Here is a 20,842-nt window from a genome sequence, read left to right on the forward strand (position 1 = left end):
CAGCATGTTGGGCGTGTCCCTCCCAGTCCCCGGTTCTTGGTGTGCCGAAAATTGAGTTGGGTTCCCGGCACTTCAGTCTGCTTACCGTCTATTGCTGAACCCGGCTTTAGGCGGCATTCACACCTTTTTTCATTTTTTTCAAGCGTTTGGATTTGTGTTTTTTGAGCATTTTTTTTGGTGAAGGGTTCATTCATTTTATCATTTTTATTTATCTATTTTGTTAGGCTAGGATTAGCGTTGGGGGTTAAGATTAGGGTTAAAGTGGAGGACACTGAATGGAGACCAGTAGAGGGGTGGAGGACACTGAATGGAGACCAGTAGAGGGGTGGAGGACACTGAATGGAGACCAGTAGAGGGGTGGAGGACACTGAATGGAGACCAGTAGAGGGGTGGAGGACACTGAATGGAGACCAGTAGAGGGGTGGAGGACACTGAATGGAGACCAGTAGAGGGGTGGAGGACACTGAATGGAGACCAGTAGAGGGGTGGAGGACACTGAATGGAGACCAGTAGAGGGGTGGAGGACACTGAGCACGGACCAGTGGAGGAATTGGTGGAGAGGGGTGGAGGACACTGATTGGAGGCCAGTGGAGGGATTTGTTACAGGGGGATGGAGGACCCTGAATGGAGACCAATAGAGAGGGGTGGAGGACAATGAATGGAGGCCAGTGGAGGGGTGGAGGACACTAAGCACGGACCAGTGGAGGGATTGGTAGAGAGGGGTGGAGGACACTGAATGGAGACCAATAGAGGGGTGGAGGACACTGGAGGCCAGGCGAGGGATTGGCAGAAAGGGGTGGAGGATAATGAATGGAGACCAGTGGAGGGATTGGTAGAGAGGGGTGGAGGACACTGAATGGAGGCCAGTGGAGGGATTGGTAGAGAGGGGTGGAGGACACTGAATGGAGACCAGTGGAGGGATTGGTAGAGAGGAGTGGAGGACACTGAATGGAGGTCAGTGGAGGGATTGGCAGAGAGGGGTGGAGGACACTGAATGGAGACCAGTGGAGGGATTGGTAGAGAGGGGTGAAGGACACTGAATGGAGGTCAGTGGAGGGATTGGTAGAGAGGGGTGGAGGACACTGAATGGAGACCAGTGGAGGGATTGGTAGAGAGGGGTGGAGGACACTGAATGGAGACCAGTGGAGGGATTGGTAGAGAGGGGTGGAGGACACTGAATGGAGACCAGTGGAGGGATTGGTAGAGAGGGGTGGAGGACACTGAATGGAGACCAGTGGAGGGATTGGTAGAGAGGGGTGGAGGACACTGAATGGAGACCAGTGGAGGGATTGGTAGAGAGGGGTGGAGGACACTGAATGGAGGCCAGTGGAGGGATTGGTAGAGAGGGGTGGAGGACACTGAATGGAGGCCAGTAGAGGGATTGGTAGAACAGGAAGGATGGAGGACACCGAGTCGGGGCCGGTGTAGGGATTGGCAATCTAGTTTTGTGTACATTAGTGAGTCCCCTGTATGAGCCAATCATCTGAGCGGGTCCTTTCCTATATATAATACACAAGGTATGTCTACATGTGATTGCAGGGAATGCGCCGGGTGCAAATGATTGGCCGGGGTCAGGTGACTACTTACCGGTCGTCTCACACTCGTGGGTTTGAACTTTTGTCTGAACTGTGGGGTTTTATTGTAACCAATAGCAACCAATCAGATTTCAGTTTCATCCTCCTGGCCAGAACAATGACCGTTGCTCCCTCGCTCCGAAGGTTTTGTTGGTCTTGTTGAGTTTGTTCGATGAAGAGCGATCCAGTTTATGTCTCTCTTTGTTTTTTTCCTCTCAGCCTTTCAGACGGAAGGGAAATTATATCTGATTCTGGATTTTCTCAGGGGAGGAGACGTCTTCACACGCTTATCCAAAGAGGTAACTTCCTGCTTTTATGTGTATTTGTCCCGGGACCCGCAATTCCCCACCCCCGGGACCCGCAATTCCCCCCCCCCCCCCCACCCCCGGGACCCGCAATTCCCCCCCCCCCCCCCACCCCCGGGACCCGCAATCCCCACCCCCGGGACCCGCAATTCCCCCCCCCCACCCCCGGGACCCGCAATTCCCCCCCCCCACCCCCGGGACCCGCAATCCCCACCCCCGGGACCCGCAATTCCCCACCCCCACCCCCGGGACCCGCAATCCCCACCCCCGGGACCCGCAATCCCCACCCCCGGGACCCGCAATTCCCCCCCCCCACCCCCGGGACCCGCAATTCCCCCCCCCCACCCCCGGGACCCGCAATCCCCACCCCCGGGACCCGCAATCCCCACCCCCGGGACCCGCAATTCCCCACCCCCACCCCTGGGACCCGCAATCCCCCACCCCTGGGACCCGCAATCCCCCACCCCTGGGACCCGCAATCCCCCACCCCCGGGACCCGCAATTCCCCCCCCCCCCCCACCCCTGGGACCCGCAATCCCCCACCCCTGGGACCCGCAATCCCCCACCCCTGGGACCCGCAATCCCCCACCCCTGGGACCCGCAATCCCCCACCCCCGGGACCCGCAATCCCCCACCCCCGGGACCCGCAATCCCCCCACCCCCACGACCTGCAATCCCCCCCCCCCCCCCCGGGACCCGCAATTCCCCCCCCCACCACCCCCGGGACCCGCAATTCCCCCCCACCCCCCCGGGACCCGCAATTCCCCCCCACCCCCCCGGGACCCGCAATTCCCCACCCCCCCAGGACCCGCAATTCTTCCCCCCCCACCACCCCCGGGACCCGCAATTCCCCACCCCCCCAGGACCCGCAATTCTTCCCCCCCCACCACCCCCGGGACCCGCAATTCCCCCCCCCCCACCCCCGGGACCCGCAATTCCCCCCCCCCCACCCCCGGGACCCGCAATCCCCACCCCCGGGACCCGCAATTCCCCACCCCCACCCCCGGGACCCGCAATCCCCACCCCCGGGACCCGCAATCCCCACCCCCGGGACCCGCAATCCCCACCCCCGGGACCCGCAATCCCCACCCCCGGGACCCGCAATTCCCCACCCCCACCCCTGGGACCCGCAATCCCCCACCCCTGGGACCCGCAATCCCCCACCCCTGGGACCCGCAATCCCCCACCCCCGGGACCCGCAATTCCCCCCCCCCCCCACCCCTGGGACCCGCAATCCCCCACCCCCGGGACCCGCAATCCCCCCACCCCCACGACCTGCAATCCCCCCCCCCCCCCCGGGACCCGCAATTCCCCCCCCCCACCACCCCCGGGACCCGCAATTCCCCCCCACCCCCCCGGGACCCGCAATTCCCCACCCCCCCAGGACCCGCAATTCTTCCCCCCCCACCACCCCCGGGACCCGCAATTCCCCACCCACCACCCCCGGGACCCGCAATTCCCCCCCACCCCCCCGGGACCCGCAATTCCCCACCCCCCCCGGGACCCGCAATTCTCCCCCCCCCCCCCGGGACCCGCAATTCCCCACCCCCCCAGGACCCGCAATCCCCCCCCCGGGACCCGCAATTCCCCCCCCCCCGGACCCGCAATTCTCCCCCCCCCCCCCCGGGACCCGCAATTCCCCCCCACCCCCCCGGGACCCGCAATTCCCCACCCCCCCAGGACCCGCAATTCTTCCCCCCCCACCACCCCCGGGACCCGCAATTCCCCACCCACCACCCCCGGGACCCGCAATTCCCCACCCACCACCCCCGGGACCCGCAATTCCCCCCCACCCCCCCGGGACCCGCAATTCCCCACCCCCCCCGGGACCCGCAATTCTCCCCCCCCCCCCCGGGACCCGCAATTCCCCACCCCCCCAGGACCCGCAATCCCCCCCCCGGGACCCGCAATTCCCCCCCCCCCGGACCCGCAATTCTCCCCCCCCCCCCCCCCCCCCGGGACCCGCAATTACCCCCCCACCCCCCCGGGACCCGCAACCAACACCCAGGACCCCCAATCCCCCCCTCGGGACCCGCAATTCCCCCACCACCACCCCCGGGACCCGCAATTTCTACATTTCCTGGAATGGAGTTTAAAGCTGAACTCCGGCTAAATACAAACTTTATAAACAAAGGAGAAATGTATATTATATGTCCAAACATTTTTATTGGGTTTGCTGGTTCTGGTGATTTGGGTACCCCGGCCTGACAGCACAGCCAGTTCAGTGACCACAAGACTCTTCTGCTTGTGATTAGAACAAATCCTCACCCTCCATAAAGACTGATTGAAAACCAATGGCTGTGTGTAGCCAATTAATCTTATCTCAGCACTCCGCCAGCATGGCTGCTGATCATCTAGGACAGGGATATGCAATTAGCGGACCTCCAGCTGTTGCAAAACTACAAGTTCCATCATACCTCTGCCTCTGGGTGTCATGCTTGTGGCTGTCAGAGTCTTGCTATGCCTCATGGGACTTGTAGTTCTGCAATGGCTGGAGGTCCGTTAATTGCATATCCCCGATATAGTGCCACCGATCGACAGAGAAAATACCGATCTGAGCACCAGATCATCTTAGATACAGTGCCTTGAAAAAGTATTCATACCCCTTGAAATTCTCCACACTTTGTTACAACCAAAAACATAAATGTATTTTATTGGTATTTTATGTGATAGACCAACACAAAGTGTCACATAATTGTGAAGTGGAAGGAAAATGATAAATGATACAAATAAATATGTGAAAAGTGTGGGGGGGGGCATTTGTATGGCGCCCCCCGGAGTCAATACTTTGTAGAACCCCCTTTCTCTACAAGTCTTTTTGGGGATGTCTCTACCAGCTTTGCACATCTAGAGAGGACATTTCTGCCCATTCTTCTTTGTAAAATATCTCAAGCTCTGTCAGATTGGATGGAGAGCGTCTGTGAACAGCAATTTTCAAGTCTTGCCACAGATTCTCAATGTGATTTAGGTCTGGACTGTGACTGGGCCATTCTAACACATGAATATGCTTTGATCTAAACCATTCCATTGTAGCTCTGGCTGGATGTTTCGGGTCGTTGTCCTGCTGGAAGGTGAACCTCCGCCCCAGTCTCAAGTCTTTTGTAGACTCTAACAGGTTTTCTTCTAAGATTGTCCTGTATTTGTCTCCATCCATCTTCCCATCAACTCTGACCAGCTTCCCTGTCCCTGCTGAAGAAAACCATCCCCTCCACATGATGCTGCCACCACCATGTTTCACGGTGGGGATGGTGTGTTCAGGGTGATGTGCAGTGTTAGTTTTCCCCACACATAGCGTTTTACTTTTAGGCCATAAAGTAGAATTTTGGTCTCCTCTGACCAGATCACCTTCTTCCACATGTTTGCTGTGTCCTCCACATGGCTTCTCACAAACTACAAACAGGACTTCTTATGACTTTCTTTCACCAATGTCTTTCTTCTTGTCACTCTTCCATAAAGGGCAGATTTGTGAAGAACACGACTAATAGTTGTCCTGTGGACAGATTCTCCCACCTGAGCTGTGGATCTCTGCAGCTCCTCCAGAGTTACCATGGACCTCTTGGCTCTTCTCTGATGAATGTTCTCCTTGCCCGGCCGGTCAGTTTAGGTGGACGGCCATGTCTTGGTAGGTTTGCAGTTGTGCCATACTCTTTCCATTTTCCGATGATGGATTGAACAGAGCTCCGTGAGATGTTCAAAGCTCAGGAGATCTTTTTATAACCTAACCCTGCTTTATACTTCTCCACAACTTTATCCCTGACCTGTCTGGTGTGTTCCTTGGCCTTCATGATACTGTTTGTTCACTAAGGTTCTCTAACAAACCTCTGAGGGCTTCACAGAACAGCTGCATTTATACTGAGATTAAATGACACACAGGTGGACTTTATTTGCTAATTAGGTGACTTCTGAAGGCAATTGGTTCCCCTAGATTTTAGTTATCAGAGTAAAGGGGGCTGAACACAAAGTTACATAGTTAATCAGGTTGAAAAAAGACACAAGTCCATCTAGTTCAACCATAAAAAAATAAAAATAAAATAAAAATAAAATACAAATGCCCCTCCCCCCACACTTTTCACATATTTATTTGTATCATTTATCATTTTCCTTCCACTTCACAATTATGTGACACTTTGTGTTGGTCTATCACATAAAATCCCAATAAAATACATTTATGTTTTTGGTTGTAACAAAATGTGGAGAATTTCAAGGGGTATGATGGAAAATTTAACAAAATGGAAAAGGGGGTATGAATACTTTTTCAAGGCACTGTATTTGGGTTTTGTACAACAAACAGGAAAATTAACATTAACAGAGAAGTTATGGGTTGCTGAGAGGCTGAGCCGGGTGCTGGTCCCGCCTCTATGGTTGAGATCTGGGCCGGCTCTGGGGCGTCAGCCGACAACGAGCTTCAGCCTGCTGTCTGCTGAAAACCATTTACATTAGTGCAGAACGAGCTTTTCCCGAACTTCTCCTTTTAAAAAATGACACGTGGTGAATGTTGATATTAAATCTCTATACAGGGGGGTCTCAAACTGGTGGCCCTCCAGCTGTTTTGCGAGACTACAAGTCCCATGATGCATTGCAAGGCTGACAGTTACAAGCATGACCCCCCCCCACAGGCTGAGGCATGATGGGACTTGTAGTTTCGCAACAGCTGGAGGGGCCGCCAGGTTGAGACCCCTGAAAGTACAAAATGACAGTAGAGTTCCCTTTTTAATAAATGTGGTTCAGAAAAATGTGGTCCCATAACAACCAATCAGATTCAAGCTTTCATTTTCCAAGCTGTGGGCTCCAGTCTGGCTCCTCCCCCCCCATCCCCCATCAATGGGTATTACAGGGAAGCGTACTTTATCCCTTTAAATGATTATTATTTGATCTGTGTTTTGTTCCGGCTCCTTTCTTTGTGATGCGATGAATCTTTGCCCGCTGATTCCGCCTTTTTACATGCCTGCGAGGCACCAGCCAGCACCAGCTGTACCCGGTGCCATAGACGTCATTCCAGGGACTGGTGCCCCCTCCCCCTCCCCTGCGTTGGCAGCACTCCGAGGCTTGTGGGAGATTTACATAATTTATAGCGAGAATACAGATTAGCGAGGTCGGGAGCACCGCTGGCTTGCAAGGAAGGACTCCGAGTCCGGACTGAGCAGATGTCCTCTTCTCCTGGATTTTTTTATTTCGGAATGTTTCCAAAAAAAAAAAAACAAGTTCCGGCAAATCTACGGAAGACGCAAAAAAAAGCTGAAAGTGTATATAAAAAAAAAAAATTATATACATGCGGTACAACTCTGCGTCACCGCGCAATTCCGACATCTCTCTCCCCACCCAGCGACGTGTACACATTGTTACCAAAAATATACAGTCGTGCTCAAAAGTTTGCACACCCCGGCAGAAATTGTGACATTTTGGCATTAATATTGATAATATGATCGATCATGAAAAAAAAAATGTCCTATGTAAGGATAGCGATCACATGAAGCCATTTATTATCACATCGTTTTTTAGCTCCTTTTTAAAATAATGATAACAGAAATCACCTCAAATGGCCCTGATAACAAGTTTTCATACCCTGGAATGTTTGGCCTTGGTACAAACACAGAAGGTGGCACACAGAGGGTTAAAAATGGCAATTAAAAGGTTAATTTCCCACATTTGTGGCTTTTTGAATCACAATTAGTGTCTGTGTATATATCCTTTTCCATCTTTGTAAAGTTTCATTACCTTGCTACGCAGGTCTTTTGACTGTTCTATTACCTTGTTACGCAGGTCTTTTGACTGTTCTTTTCTACCTCCTCATGGCTCCGTATCTAGCCTGCTTAGTGCATCCATGTGAGAGCTAACAAACTTATTGACTATTTATTAAATAGTCAATGAGTTTATCTCTCACATGGATGCACTAAGCAGGCTAGATACGGAGCCATGAGGAGGTAGAAAAGAACAGTCAAAAGACCTGCGTAACAAGGTAATAGAACAGTCAAAAGACCTGCGTAACAAGGTGATGAAACTTTAAAAAGATGGAAAAGGATATAAAAAGATATCCAAAGCCTTGAATATGCCAGTCGGTACTGATCAATCACTTAATAAGAAGTGGAAAATTCAGGGATCTCTTGATACCAAGCCAAGGTCAGGTAGACCAAGAAACTTAATATTAATTATAAAGTCCCAACCCATTGAGGGATTATCTGTATATTTTTTTTAAGTCAAAGCATCAGCATGACAGCCCCCCTCTAGCATTTTCATAGAGCATGGTCAGCCTACATGCCACTCCAGTAAAGGGTACTGATAATGGAGCCTAGCAAGCCAGACAGCTACAGAGCATTCCAGAGGCTGCTTGGAGTCCCGGGTGTCACAGAGCAGCACAGGGCACATTTGGGGTCACTAGATGACACAGGATGCTCTGGGGGGTACACTTGAGTGATGGGGTGTTCTGGAGTTACTGGGGTGGCACGGGGGGTGCAAAGCAGGTCTTCCAGGGTCACAGGACGACACGGGTGTGCTGGAGCACATTAGATGACACTGGAGCGCATAGGAGGGCACTTGGAGTCACAGAATTACATGGGTCCTTTGGAGCAGTGGTCCTCATGTACCCCCAACAGGCCATGTTTGCAGGTTTTCCTTTATCTTACACAGGTGCTTTAAATCGGAGTCAATGGCTTTGTATTTTGGACAGCTATTTTATCTAAGAGAAATTCACAAAACATGACCTGTTGGGGGTACTTGAGGACAGGGTTGAGAACCTCTGCATTGGAGCACAGTAGATGACATTGAGGTACATAGGAGGACACTTGGAGTCACTAGATGACATTGGGGTACACAGGAGGACACAGTCACTAGATGACATTGGGGTACATAGGAGGACACTTGGAGTCACTAGATGACATTGGGGTACATAGGAGGACAGAGTCACTAGATGACATTGGGGTACATAGGAGGACACGGTCACTAGATGACATTGGGGTACATAGGAGGACACAGTCACTAGATGACATTGGGGTACATAGGAGCACACAGTCACTAGATGACATTGGGGTACATAGGAGCACACAGTCACTAGATGACATTGGGGTACACAGGAGGACACAGTCACTAGATGACATTGGGGTACACAGGAGGACACAGTCACTAGATGACATTGGGGTACACAGGAGGACACAGTCACTAGATGACATTGGGGTACACAGGAGGACACAGTCACTAGATGACATTGGGGTACACAGGAGGACACAGTCACTAGATGACATTGGGGTACACAGGAGGACACAGTCACTAGATGACATTGGGGTACACAGGAGGACACAGTCACTAGATGACATTGGGGTACACAGGAGGACACAGTCACTAGATGACATTGGGGTACACAGGAGGACACTTGGAGTCACTAGATGACATTGGGGTACATAGGAGGACAGTGGGGGCCATAGGGGTTCCCCTGGGATCACAGGATGACACGAGCACACTGGGGGTTCGGGGGGCACTAGATGACATTGGGGTACACAGGAGGACACACAGTCACTAGATGACATTGGGGTACATAGGAGGACACACAGTCACTAGATGACATTGGGGTACACAGGACACTTGGAGTCACTAGATGACATTGGGGTGAATTGGATGACATTGGGGTACATAGGAGGACACAGTCACTAGATGACATTGGGGTACACAGGACACTTGGAGTCACTAGATGACATTGGGGTGCATTGGATGACAGTGGGGGCCATAGGGGGTCCCCTGGGATCACAGGATGACACGAGCACGCTGGGGGTTCGGGGGGCACTTGTAGTGCGGGGGGCAGGCAGGGGGCGGAGCTGTGACCCAGAAGGATTTCTGGATTTCATGTCACCTCTAGTATGAAGCAGAGCAGTGTGGGGGAGGGGTGAGGATGGGCCCCCCCTCTGTACAGATCTCCTGTACGGGACGATCGCTGCCGGCGTTCTCTAAACATTGAAGTTTATTAGGAGGGTGGAGGAGGGGAACGCCCCGGCGCGGTGTCATCTCTGCACCTATTTTTATCCTCCTCATTATTGAGGTCATTTAGCAGAAGGCGGGTTTTGGAAGTTATATTTGTAAATCTTTTTTTTTTTTTATGGCGCCAGATCGAGCGTTTTCTATCAGTATAATGAGAGAGAACTTATCAGCACCACACCGATACATTTCTAATGGGATCGTTCCGAGATCCGGGGGGAGGGGGAATGGGGGGGCATTGACCTCTGCAGACGAAACCCTCTGAATAATCGCAACTCGATCTGTCCAATCAGCCGAGAAGACGGGCGTTGATTATCTGAGAGCTCTAACTTGCTGTTTTTAAAGAGGTTGTAAAGGTTCATATATATTTTTTTTTTTTTTTATAAAATAACAAACGTGTTCTACTTACAGTGAGGGCAAAAAAAATATTTGATGTACAAAATCATCAGCCAATCAAATACTTTTTGCCCCCCCCACTGTATCTGCTCTGTGTAATGGTTTTGCACAGAACGGCCCCCGATCCTCCTCTTCTGGGGTGCCCCACCGGCGCTCCTGGCTCCTCCTCCTTCATCGGGAGCCCCCTCACGGCAAAGAAGGTTTTTCACCTTGATGCATCGACTGCAAACCTTTACAACCCCTTTAAACTGAAGGCGCAATGTCTGCAGTGATGGAGAGGGACAGCTGGATTACCGGCACAGGGATGGATGTTAATCCGGAATACGTGGAAACGCTTTGGAATGTGCGCCTGACGAGTGATTAGAGGGGTGACAGCTGTGTGACCACGTCATGTGACTTTTTTTTTTGTACAGTAATTAGTGTAAACGCCGGCCGAGTTTTTAATGCTTCTCTGCTTGGACATTCCTGTGTGGTCACCAGGACAGGAAGTGATGGGAAATCTCAAAAGAGGGACAAGGTAACAAAAGAAGCTTGACCTTGGAAACTGACCCATTCCCCGCTCCCGTCAAAACCAAAAAAAAAAAGGTGTTTGTACATTTTACACTTTAAAAAATTAAATGTACAGAGATTTCATATTTTGTGTGATTTCTGCTATGCTTTGCCGCACAGGACATGTGATAGAACATGGATGCATTGAGCTTTTGTATGTCATATTCACCATAATGCTTATTTTCAGCTGGTTGACCATCGTTGGCCATATAATAATTTTTATATTCAACTGAGCCATAAGCCTACTTTAGTCTTCTGTTCCTTGGAGCACAATCTCCATTCGGGGCTGCAATAAAACAATTTTATTAAAGCCTACACAGAGGTGGCCATTTCTGACCTTCTGATAATGGTAGCTGTCTTACCGACTATTTTTAGTACATTTAGGCAGCAGTCCTCCAAGCATCACCAAACTGCACCAACTAATCGTCGGCAATGACTTCCAGAGCACAGAGGAGGCCATCAACCAGGGGTTGATCTTCAGCTCATGAGTAGATAATAAAAGAGCACAGAGGAGGCCATCAACCAGGGGTTGATCTTCAGCTCATGAGTAGATAATAAAAGAGCACAGAGGAGGCCATCAACCAGGGCTTGATCTTCAGCTCATGAGTAGATAATAAAAGAGCACAGAGGAGGCCATCAACCAGGGCTTGATCTTCAGCTCATGAGTAGATAATAAAAGAGCACAGAGGAGGCCATCAACCAGGGCTTGATCTTCAGCTCATGAGCAAATAATATAAGTAGCTGTCTTACCATCTATTTTTAGTACATTTAGGCAGCAGTCCTCCAAGCATCACCAAACTGCACCAACTAATCATCGGCAATGACTTCCAGAGCACAGTGGAGGCCATCAACCAGGGCTTGGTCTTTAGTTAATCTTCAACAAGGTTGTGCGGTTTAGGCTTTAGTTACATAAATCATTTATCTGCTCATGAGCTGAAGACCAACCCCTTTTTTGAGTTAAAAATGAAGAAAAACCGTAAAATTAGCCCAATTTTTTTTAATATTGTGAAAGATAATGTAACGCCGAGTAAATTGATACCCAACATGTCATGCTTCAAAATTACGTCCCGCTCGTGGAATGGCGACAAACTTTTATCCTTCAAAATCTCCATAGGCGACATTTAAAAAAATTCTACAGGTTGCATGTTTTGAGTTACAGAGGAGGTCTAGGGCTAGAATTGTTGCTCTCGCCCTACCGATCGCGGAGATACCTCACATGTGTGGTTTGACCACCGTTTTCATATGCGGGCGCTGCTCACGTATGTGTTTTTTTTTTTCTTATTTATTTTACCTTTTTATTTTTACACTGTTTTTGAAAAAAAAAAATGGTGTCACTTTTATTCCTATTACAAGGAATGTAAACATCCCTTGTAATAGAAAAAAAACATGACAGGTTCTCTTAAATATGAGATCTGGGGGGTCAAAAAGACATCAGGGTCTCCTATTTACACTAAAATGCAAAAAAAAAAAAAAAATTGTCATTTAAAAAAAAAAAAAAAAAGGCCCTTTAAGAGCTATGGGCGGAAGTGGCGTTTTGACGTAGTTTCCGCCCTGCAGTGTCATGGAGGCGGGTGGGGGGGGCCATCTTCCCCCTCACTCGTCTCCATGTCATGGAAGGAGGAACATCTGATCGCAGCTGCCGACGGCTTCGGTAAGCGGCGGAGGGCACCGGAGTGTGGCTGGAGGGGGGGGCCTCTCCCGCTGCCGATAAAAGTGATCTTGTGGCGAATCCGCCGCAGAGGCCACTTTTATCTTGAAGCGGACCGTCGGCCGAAGAAGGGGATACCGGGGTTATGGCAGCTAGCTGCCCCGTCAAAGTGAGGACGTATATTGGTGTGCGGCGGTCCGGAAGTGGTTGAATGAGCTAAAATACAGACCATTAATTGTAATGTGCCTACGCACACAGGCGCGCAAACGAGCGCCGTACATTCTTCAGTAAAAAAAAAAAAAAAATAGAAAAATCTGTATGTTTGGTCAGTAATTTATGTCTTATGTGTGCAAATGTCCATTTAAATATTGTGCAGGACAAAAGCGCGAGAATACGTTTTCACAAGCGTGTGCGAAAATTGAGCAAGAGCTTATGCGCAAAAATACATAAAAAAAAAAAATTCTAAAAAAGTAGTTGCTCAAACAGAAGTATCGCATGCAGGAGTCCTAACCTGTGCACTTAATCAGGAGCCTACTCATAGGGGTTTGAGTAAGCTCCTGGCCAAGTGAAACGCGTAAGGTTGGGGGGGGTCTGTAATTCTGATGGAGTCGTTTGTGCGTTGCATGATTCAGTAAATTGTTTTGAGGCTTTCCGTATGGCGAGTGGTTCCTCTCTCCTCCTTTTGAAGCCTTTGTAGATCAGGTGTCTCAAACTGGCTGCCCTCCAGCTGTTGCGAAACTACAAGTCCCATCACGCCCCTGCCTGCGGGAGTCATGCTTGTAGCTGTCAGCCTTGCAATGCCTCATGGGACTTGTAGTTTCCCAACAGCTGGAGGGCCACCAGTTTGAGACCCCCCTGTTGTAGAGGATGTTGAATCTTCTTTTGACCGGTGTAGTAGCTCTTTGAGAGAGTAAAGGTTGGGGTCACTTAGGCTCCAGATTCTTTAGCAGGGTATCCTCTTCTGAAATCTTGAACGTGGTGACCAAGTCCTTTCAAGGTACTGCAGATGGTTAATCCCTCACAGATCTCCTCTGCGGTTTCGGGGCAGGCGGCTGGCAGTTGCCGTGGTTGGTTGGTTGGGTGTTTGGTTGCCAGTAATCCCTCACAGATCTCCTCTGAGGTTTCGGGGCAGGCGGCTGGCAGTTGCCGTGGTTGGTTGGTTGGGTGTTTGGTTGCCAGTAAGCGGATGGGGGAGACGAATCCTCGGTAGATGAAACCCCCTCAGGGCAGAAGCTGCCCTCTTCCATCATCTCTCTTCAGATTTGGTTGGTGGAAAGTAGATGATGCTTGCCGGAAAATAGTCTTTTCTGTAGGATGGGATGGGGGGGGATGTCTGTTGGTGTGATGTGAGTTCGATGATAGAACATGAAGTAAATCTATACAGTTCTTATCAGGTTATGTTTACAGAGGAGGATGTGAAATTCTACCTGGCAGAACTGGCACTGGCGTTGGATCATTTGCACAGTCTGGGCATCGTCTACCGGGACTTGAAGCCTGAAAAGTAAAGTAAAAATCCATCAGCTTCGTTTTTATTTTCCATCTGGTGTGTAAAATTCCCTGATCATCTCCTGCTGTGTCCCAATGTTAACTTCATAGCTACATGTGTCATTTGTGCCCTCAGGTACATAAGGTGCCAACCGAGATTAATGGTTCTGGTTACCATGTATTTCACCATTAGAAGAGGCCGGTATAAGTAGCTCCCATAATTTACACCGATGAGCCATAACCTTATGACCTCCCACCTAATATTGAGTAGGTGTCCCTTTCCTGGCCCATCGAGACATGGACACCACCAGACCTCTGAAGGTATCTGGCGCCAAGTCGTCAGTAGCAGGACCTTTAAGTTGGGAGGTGGGGCCTCCATGGATCAGATTAGCTTTCCAGGACACCCCACACGTGATATGTTTGATTTGAGATGGGTTTCCCAGCAGAACATTGCCCAAAGCACCACGCTACATCTGCTGGCTGGTCTTCTTACCACACTGCACCCCGGTGCCATCCCTTCCCCAGGTAGGTTACGCACCCACACACACCCGGCCATCCATATGATGTACCAGAAAACGTGAGACATCAGACCAGACCATCTAATTCCATTGCTTTGTGCTCCACTTCTGATGCTCATTGTAGGAGCTTTGGCGTTTTTTTCTGCTTTCAACACATTAACTTCAGGGATGACATGTTCACTTAATGCCTAATATATCCCACCCACTTTCAGATGCCATTGTAACAAGGTAATCTATGTTGTTCACTTTACCGGTCAGTGGTCATAAGGTTATGGCTCATCAGTGTTTGCCCTCAATTATTCCCTTTGAACTGCCATTGCTACTAATCATTCCCCCCTTTACATATATACTCCCAACTGCCCTTCTTGCTCAGGAATGAGCAAATACTGAGCTGCATACATGATCTCCATCCTCTGATACTTGAGGAAGTGAGTCCTCTTATTATCTACATACATGACCTCCATCTTCTGATACTTGAGGAAGTGAGTCCCCTTATTATCTGCATACATGATCTCCATCCTCTGATACTTGAGGAAGTGAGTCCTCTTATAATCTACATACATGATCTCCATCCTCTGATACTTGAGGAAGTGAGTCCCCTTATTATCTGCATACATGATCTCCATCCTCTGATACTTGAGGAAGTGAGTCCTCTTATAATCTACATACATGATCTCCATCCTCTGATACTTGAGGAAGTGAGTCCTCTTATTATCTACATACAGTGCCTTGAAAAAGTATTTTTTACCCCTTAAAGCTTTCCACATTTTAATGCGTTACAACCAAAAACATAAATGTATTTTATTGGGATTTTATGTGATAGACCAACACAAAGTGTCACATAATTGTGAAGTGGAAGGAAAATGATAAATGATACAAATAAATATGTGAAAAGTGTGTGGGGAGGGGTATTTGTATGGCGCCCCCCGGAGTCAATACTTTGTAGAACCCCCTTTCTCTACAAGTCTTTTTGGGGATGTCTCTACCAGCTTTGCACATCTAGAGAGGACATTTCTGCCCATTCTTCTTTGTAAAATATCTCAAGCTCTGTCAGATTGGATGGAGAACGTCTGTGAACAGCAATTTTCAAGTCTTGCCACAGATTCTCAATGTGATTTAGGTCTGGACTGTGACTGGGCCATTCTAACACATGAATATGCTTTGATCTAAACCATTCCATTGTAGCTCTGGCTGGATGTTTCGGGTCGTTGTCCTGCTGGAAGGTGAACCTCCCCCCCCAGTCTCAAGCCTTTTGTAGACTCTAACAGGTTTTCTTCTAATATTGTCCTGTATTTGTCTCCATCCATCTTCCCATCAACTCTGACCAGCTTCCCTGTCCCTGCTGAAGAAAAGCATCCCCACCACATGATGCTGCCACCACCATGTTTCACGGTGGGGATGGTGTGTTCAGGGTGATGTGCAGTGTTAGTTTTCCCCACACATAGCGTTTTACTTTTAGGCCATAAAGTTGAATTTTGGTCTCATCTGACCAGATCACCTTCTTCCACATGTTTGCTGTGTCCTCCACATGGCTTCTCACAAACTACAAACAGGACTTCTTATGACTTTCTTTCACCAATGTCTTTCTTCTTGTCACTCTTCCATAAAGGGCAGATTTGTGGAGAACACGACTAATAGTTGTCCTGTGGACAGATTCTCCCACCTGAGCTGTGGATCTCTGCAGCTCCTCCAGAGTTACCATGGACCTCTTGGCTCTTCTCTGATGAATGCTCTCCTTGCCCGGCCGGTCAGTTTAGGTGGACGGCCATGTCTCGGTAGGTTTGCAGTTGTGCCATACTCTTTCCATTTTCCGATGATGGATTGAACAGAGCTCTGTGAGATGTTCAAAGCTTGGGAGATGTTTTTATAACCTAACCCTGCTTTATACTTCTCCACAACTTTATCCCTGACCTGTCTGGTGTGTTCCTTGGCCTTCATGATGCTGTTTGTTCACTAAGGATCTCTAACAAACCTCTGAGGGCTTCACAGAACAGCTGTATTTATACTGAGATTAAATGACACACAGGTGGACTCTATTTACTAATTAGGTGACCTGAAGGCAATTGGTTCCCCTAGATTTTTATTAGGGGTATCAGAGTAAAGGGGGCTGAATACAAATGCCCCCCCCCCCCACACACTTTTCACATATTTATTTGTATCATTTATCATTTTCCTTCCACTTCACAATTATGTGACACTTTGTGTTGGTCTATCACATAAAATCCCAATAAAATACATTTACATTTTTGGTTGTAACATGAAAAAATGTGGGAAATGTCAAGGGGTATGAATACTTTTTCAAGGCCCTGTATATGACCTCCATCCTCTGATACTTGGGACGAGTCCTCTTATTTCGTATGACCTGCAGACGGAGTTGTCCTCCTTTCCTCTCCTATATTCAGGATAGTAAATATTTAGCTCTGCTTGTCGCCTTGTACTGTTTTTGCTGTCTTTTTTTTCCTTGCTCCCTTCCCCCGATATTTAGATTTTGGTAGGTTGAAATGGGATGTATTTTAGCAGATGTGGATTGGTGATTGTATGTTTTTGTTTTGATTTTCAGCATTTTGCTTGACGAAGCCGGACATATCAAGTTAACAGGTAGGTCCGGGTCCGGGTGTTCCAGACCTTGATCTGTATGTAGAGGAGTATTACTGTCACTTTTTATTGATGTTTTATGTTATGATTGGATATTTTATATTAGCGGTCTTTCACACAATAATCTGTTTCTAGAACCTAAGAAGCTTATTAATAATGGATTCTGCTATCTGTTCTTCTTTGTCACTGTCCACCGCCGCCTGGATTTTGTGTCCCATCCATAAAATGTAAGGCCACATTGTGGAGCCCTCAGGATGTCCATGAGGTCTCTTCTCCACACAGCCGGATGAGCTCCGATTAGAGGAGTCACAGGACTTTGACAGGTTATGTTCCTGGTACCCGGCCTACAGCCTGAGGGCCACATGTGGCCCTTTGGTGTATGATGATGTGTGGCCCTCCGATCTCAGCGGTCTGTAGTGGGAACAGGTTATATTCCTGGTGCCCAACCTGTGGCCCTTTGGTATATAATGTGTGGGCCTCAGAACCTCAGCGGTCTGTAGTGGGTACATTGGGGTAATAGCATTGATCTCTACCAGCCTCATGTGACATCTTCACAGTTTCATCTTCTGCAGCCAACAATGTATCCTGTCTTCACTCTCTGACCACCAACAATGTATCCTGTCCTCACTCTCTGACCCCCAACAATGTATCCTGTCCTCACTCTCTGACCACCAACAATGTATCCTGTCCTCACTCTCTGACCCCAACAATGTATCCTGTCCTCACTCTCTGACCACCAACAATGTATCCTGTCCTCACTCTCTGACCACCAACAATGTATCCTGTCCTCACTCTCTGACCGCCAACAATGTATCCTGTCCTCACTCTCTGACCCCAACAATGTATCCTGTCCTTACTCTCTGACCACCAACAATGTATCCTGTCCTCACTCTCTGACCGCCAACAATGTATCCTGTCCTCACTCTCTGACCCCAACAATGTATCCTGTCCTTACTCTCTGACCACCAACAATGTATCCTGTCCTCACTCTCTGACCCCCAACAATGTATCCTGTCCTCACTCTCTGACCACCAACAATGTATCCTGTCCTCACTCTCTGACCCCAACAATGTATCCTGTCCTCACTCTCTGACCACCAACAATGAATCCTGTCCTCACTCTCTGAACACCAACAATGTATCCTGTCCTCACTCTCTGACCCCCAACAATGTATCCTGTCCTCACTCTCTGACCACCAACAATGTATCCTGTCCTCACTCTCTGACCCCAACAATGTATCCTGTCCTCACTCTCTGACCACCAACAATGTATCCTGTCTTCACTCTCTGACCACCAACAATGTATCCTGTCATCACTCTCTGACCACCAACAATGTATCCTGTCCTCACTCTCTGACCACCAACAATGTATCCTGTCTTCACTCTCTGACCACCAACAATGTATCCTGTCCTCACTCTCTGACCACCAACAATGTATCCTGTCCTCACTCTCTGACCACCAACAATGTATCCTGTCCTCACTCTCTGACCACCAACAATGTATCCTGTCCTCACTCTCTGACCACCAACAATGTATCCTGTCCTCACTCTCTGACCACCAACAATGTATCCTGTCCTCACTCTCTGACCACCAACAATGTATCCTGTCCTCACTCTCTGACCACCAACAATGTATCCTGTCCTCACTCTCTGACCACCAACAATGTATCCTGTCCTCACTCTCTGACCACCAACAATGTATCCTGTCCTCACTCTCTGACCGCCAACAATGTATCCTGTCCTCACTCTCTGACCACCAACAATGTATCCTGTCCTCACTCTCTGACCACCAACAATGTATCCTGTAATCACTCTCTGACCACCAACAATGTATCCTGTCCTCACTCTCTGACCACCAACAATGTATCCTGTCCTCACTCTCTGACCACCAACAATGTATCCTGTCCTCACTCTCTGACCACCAACAATGTATCCTGTCCTCACTCTCTGACCCCAACAATGTATCCTGTCCTCACTCTCTGACCGCCAACAATGTATCCTGTCCTCACTCTCTGACCACCAACAATGTATCCTGTCCTCACTCTCTGACCACCAACAATGTATCCTGTCCTCACTCTCTGACCACCAACAATGTATCCTGTCCTCACTCTCTGACCACCAACAATGTATCCTGTCCTCACTCTCTGACCACCAACAATGTATCCTGTCCTCACTCTCTGACCCCAACAATGTATCCTGTCCTCACTCTCTGACCACCAACAATGTATCCTGTCCTCACTCTCTGACCACCAACAATGTATCCTGTCCTCACTCTCTGACCACCAACAATGTATCCTGTCCTCACTCTCTGACCACCAACAATGTATCCTGTCCTCACTCTCTGACCACCAACAATGTATCCTGTCCTCACTCTCTGACCCCAACAATGTATCCTGTCCTCACTCTCTGACCCTGATTTCCTAGGTCTGCAGTCTCTGACACTCCTCTCCAGCATTTTATATATTGAACATTATGTGTGGCCCTTTGGTGATGTCAGGGGCCACATTTGAGGCCCTCTTTAGCCCATAAGTTGCTAACCATTGGGTTATGTAAGCAAACTCTCATCCCGCCTATTATTTCTTTATTTTTTTTTATAGCTTATTTATTCTAATAAAACTAAATATATTTGTAAATCACACACCTGAGCTTATCCTAAAATTTATATTCTGGAAATGTATGTCCTGTAGGCAAAACCACACCTTGCAGGGCACTAAGGGTAGACATGAAAATTTGTAGAAGGCCCCGAGTCCGGCCCTTGACACCTCCAGAGGGCCTCACAACTGCAGCATCATTCCCGTCCCTTCCATCGAGATATACGGCCAATTCATAAATGAATGGAATGTAACACAATTCAGTGCCCAAAACTAGAAGTTCCTCTGCACTTCCTATGCACCTGGAAAAGAAAGTGGGGTAAATAGAGCGCCATCGTTTGTGTCAGTGGCTGTAATAGTAACTCCCAGCATTGGTGTTTGTTACCAATGGCCACAGTAATAACCCTCAGCATTGGTGCCACTGACTGGAGTAATTGTTACCAGCATTGGTGTCAGTTGCCAATATAATTACCCCAAGGTACCAGTGACTACAATAATAACCCCCAACATTGGTACCAGTGACTACAATAATAACCCCCAACATTGGTACCAGTGACTGCAATAATAACCCCCAACATTGGTACCAGTGACTACAATAATAACCCCCAACATTGGTACCAGTGACCACAATAATAACCCCCAACATTGGTACCAGTGACTACAATAATAACCCCCAACATTGGTACCAGTGACCACAATAATAACCCCCAACATTGGTACCAGTGACCACAATAATAACCCCCAACATTGGTACCAGTGACTACAGTAATAACCCCCAACATTGGTACTAGTCCCTGCAATAATAACCCCCAATATTGGTACCAGTCCCTGCAATAATAACCCCCAACATTGGTACCAGTGACTACAATAACCCCCAACATTGGTACCAGTGACCACAATAATAACCCCCAACATTGGTACCAGTGACTACAATAATAACCCCCAACATTGCTACCAGTGACCACAATAATAACCCCCAACCTTGGTACCAGTCCCTGCAATAATAACCCCCAACATTGGTACCAGTCCCTGCAATAATAACCCCCAACATTGGTACCAGTGACCACAATAATAACCCCCAACCTTGGTACCAGTCCCTGCAATAATAACCCCCAACATTGGTACCAGTGACTACAATATTAACCCCCAACATTGGTACCAGTGACTACAATAATAACCCCCAACATTGGTACCAGTGACCACAATAATAACCCCCAACATTG

General features: G+C 48.8%; 1 protein-coding gene across 2 annotated transcripts in view; it reads left to right on the forward strand.

The window, feature by feature from the left end:
- The window catches only part of RPS6KA6 (ribosomal protein S6 kinase A6), a 115,735-nt gene that overhangs the window by 46,346 nt on the left and 48,547 nt on the right, over positions 1-20,842 (forward strand). For both annotated transcript variants that reach the window (XM_073598090.1, XM_073598091.1), the window contains exons 6-8: positions 1,794-1,873; positions 13,826-13,932; positions 16,995-17,032. In XM_073598090.1, the coding sequence (XP_073454191.1) occupies positions 1,794-1,873; positions 13,826-13,932; positions 16,995-17,032 (225 nt within the window). The remainder of the gene's footprint in view (positions 1-1,793; positions 1,874-13,825; positions 13,933-16,994; positions 17,033-20,842) is intronic.

Source organism: Aquarana catesbeiana, linkage group LG09, assembly GCF_042186555.1.
Source record: "Aquarana catesbeiana isolate 2022-GZ linkage group LG09, ASM4218655v1, whole genome shotgun sequence".
NCBI classification, from domain to species: Eukaryota; Metazoa; Chordata; class Amphibia; order Anura; family Ranidae; genus Aquarana; species Aquarana catesbeiana.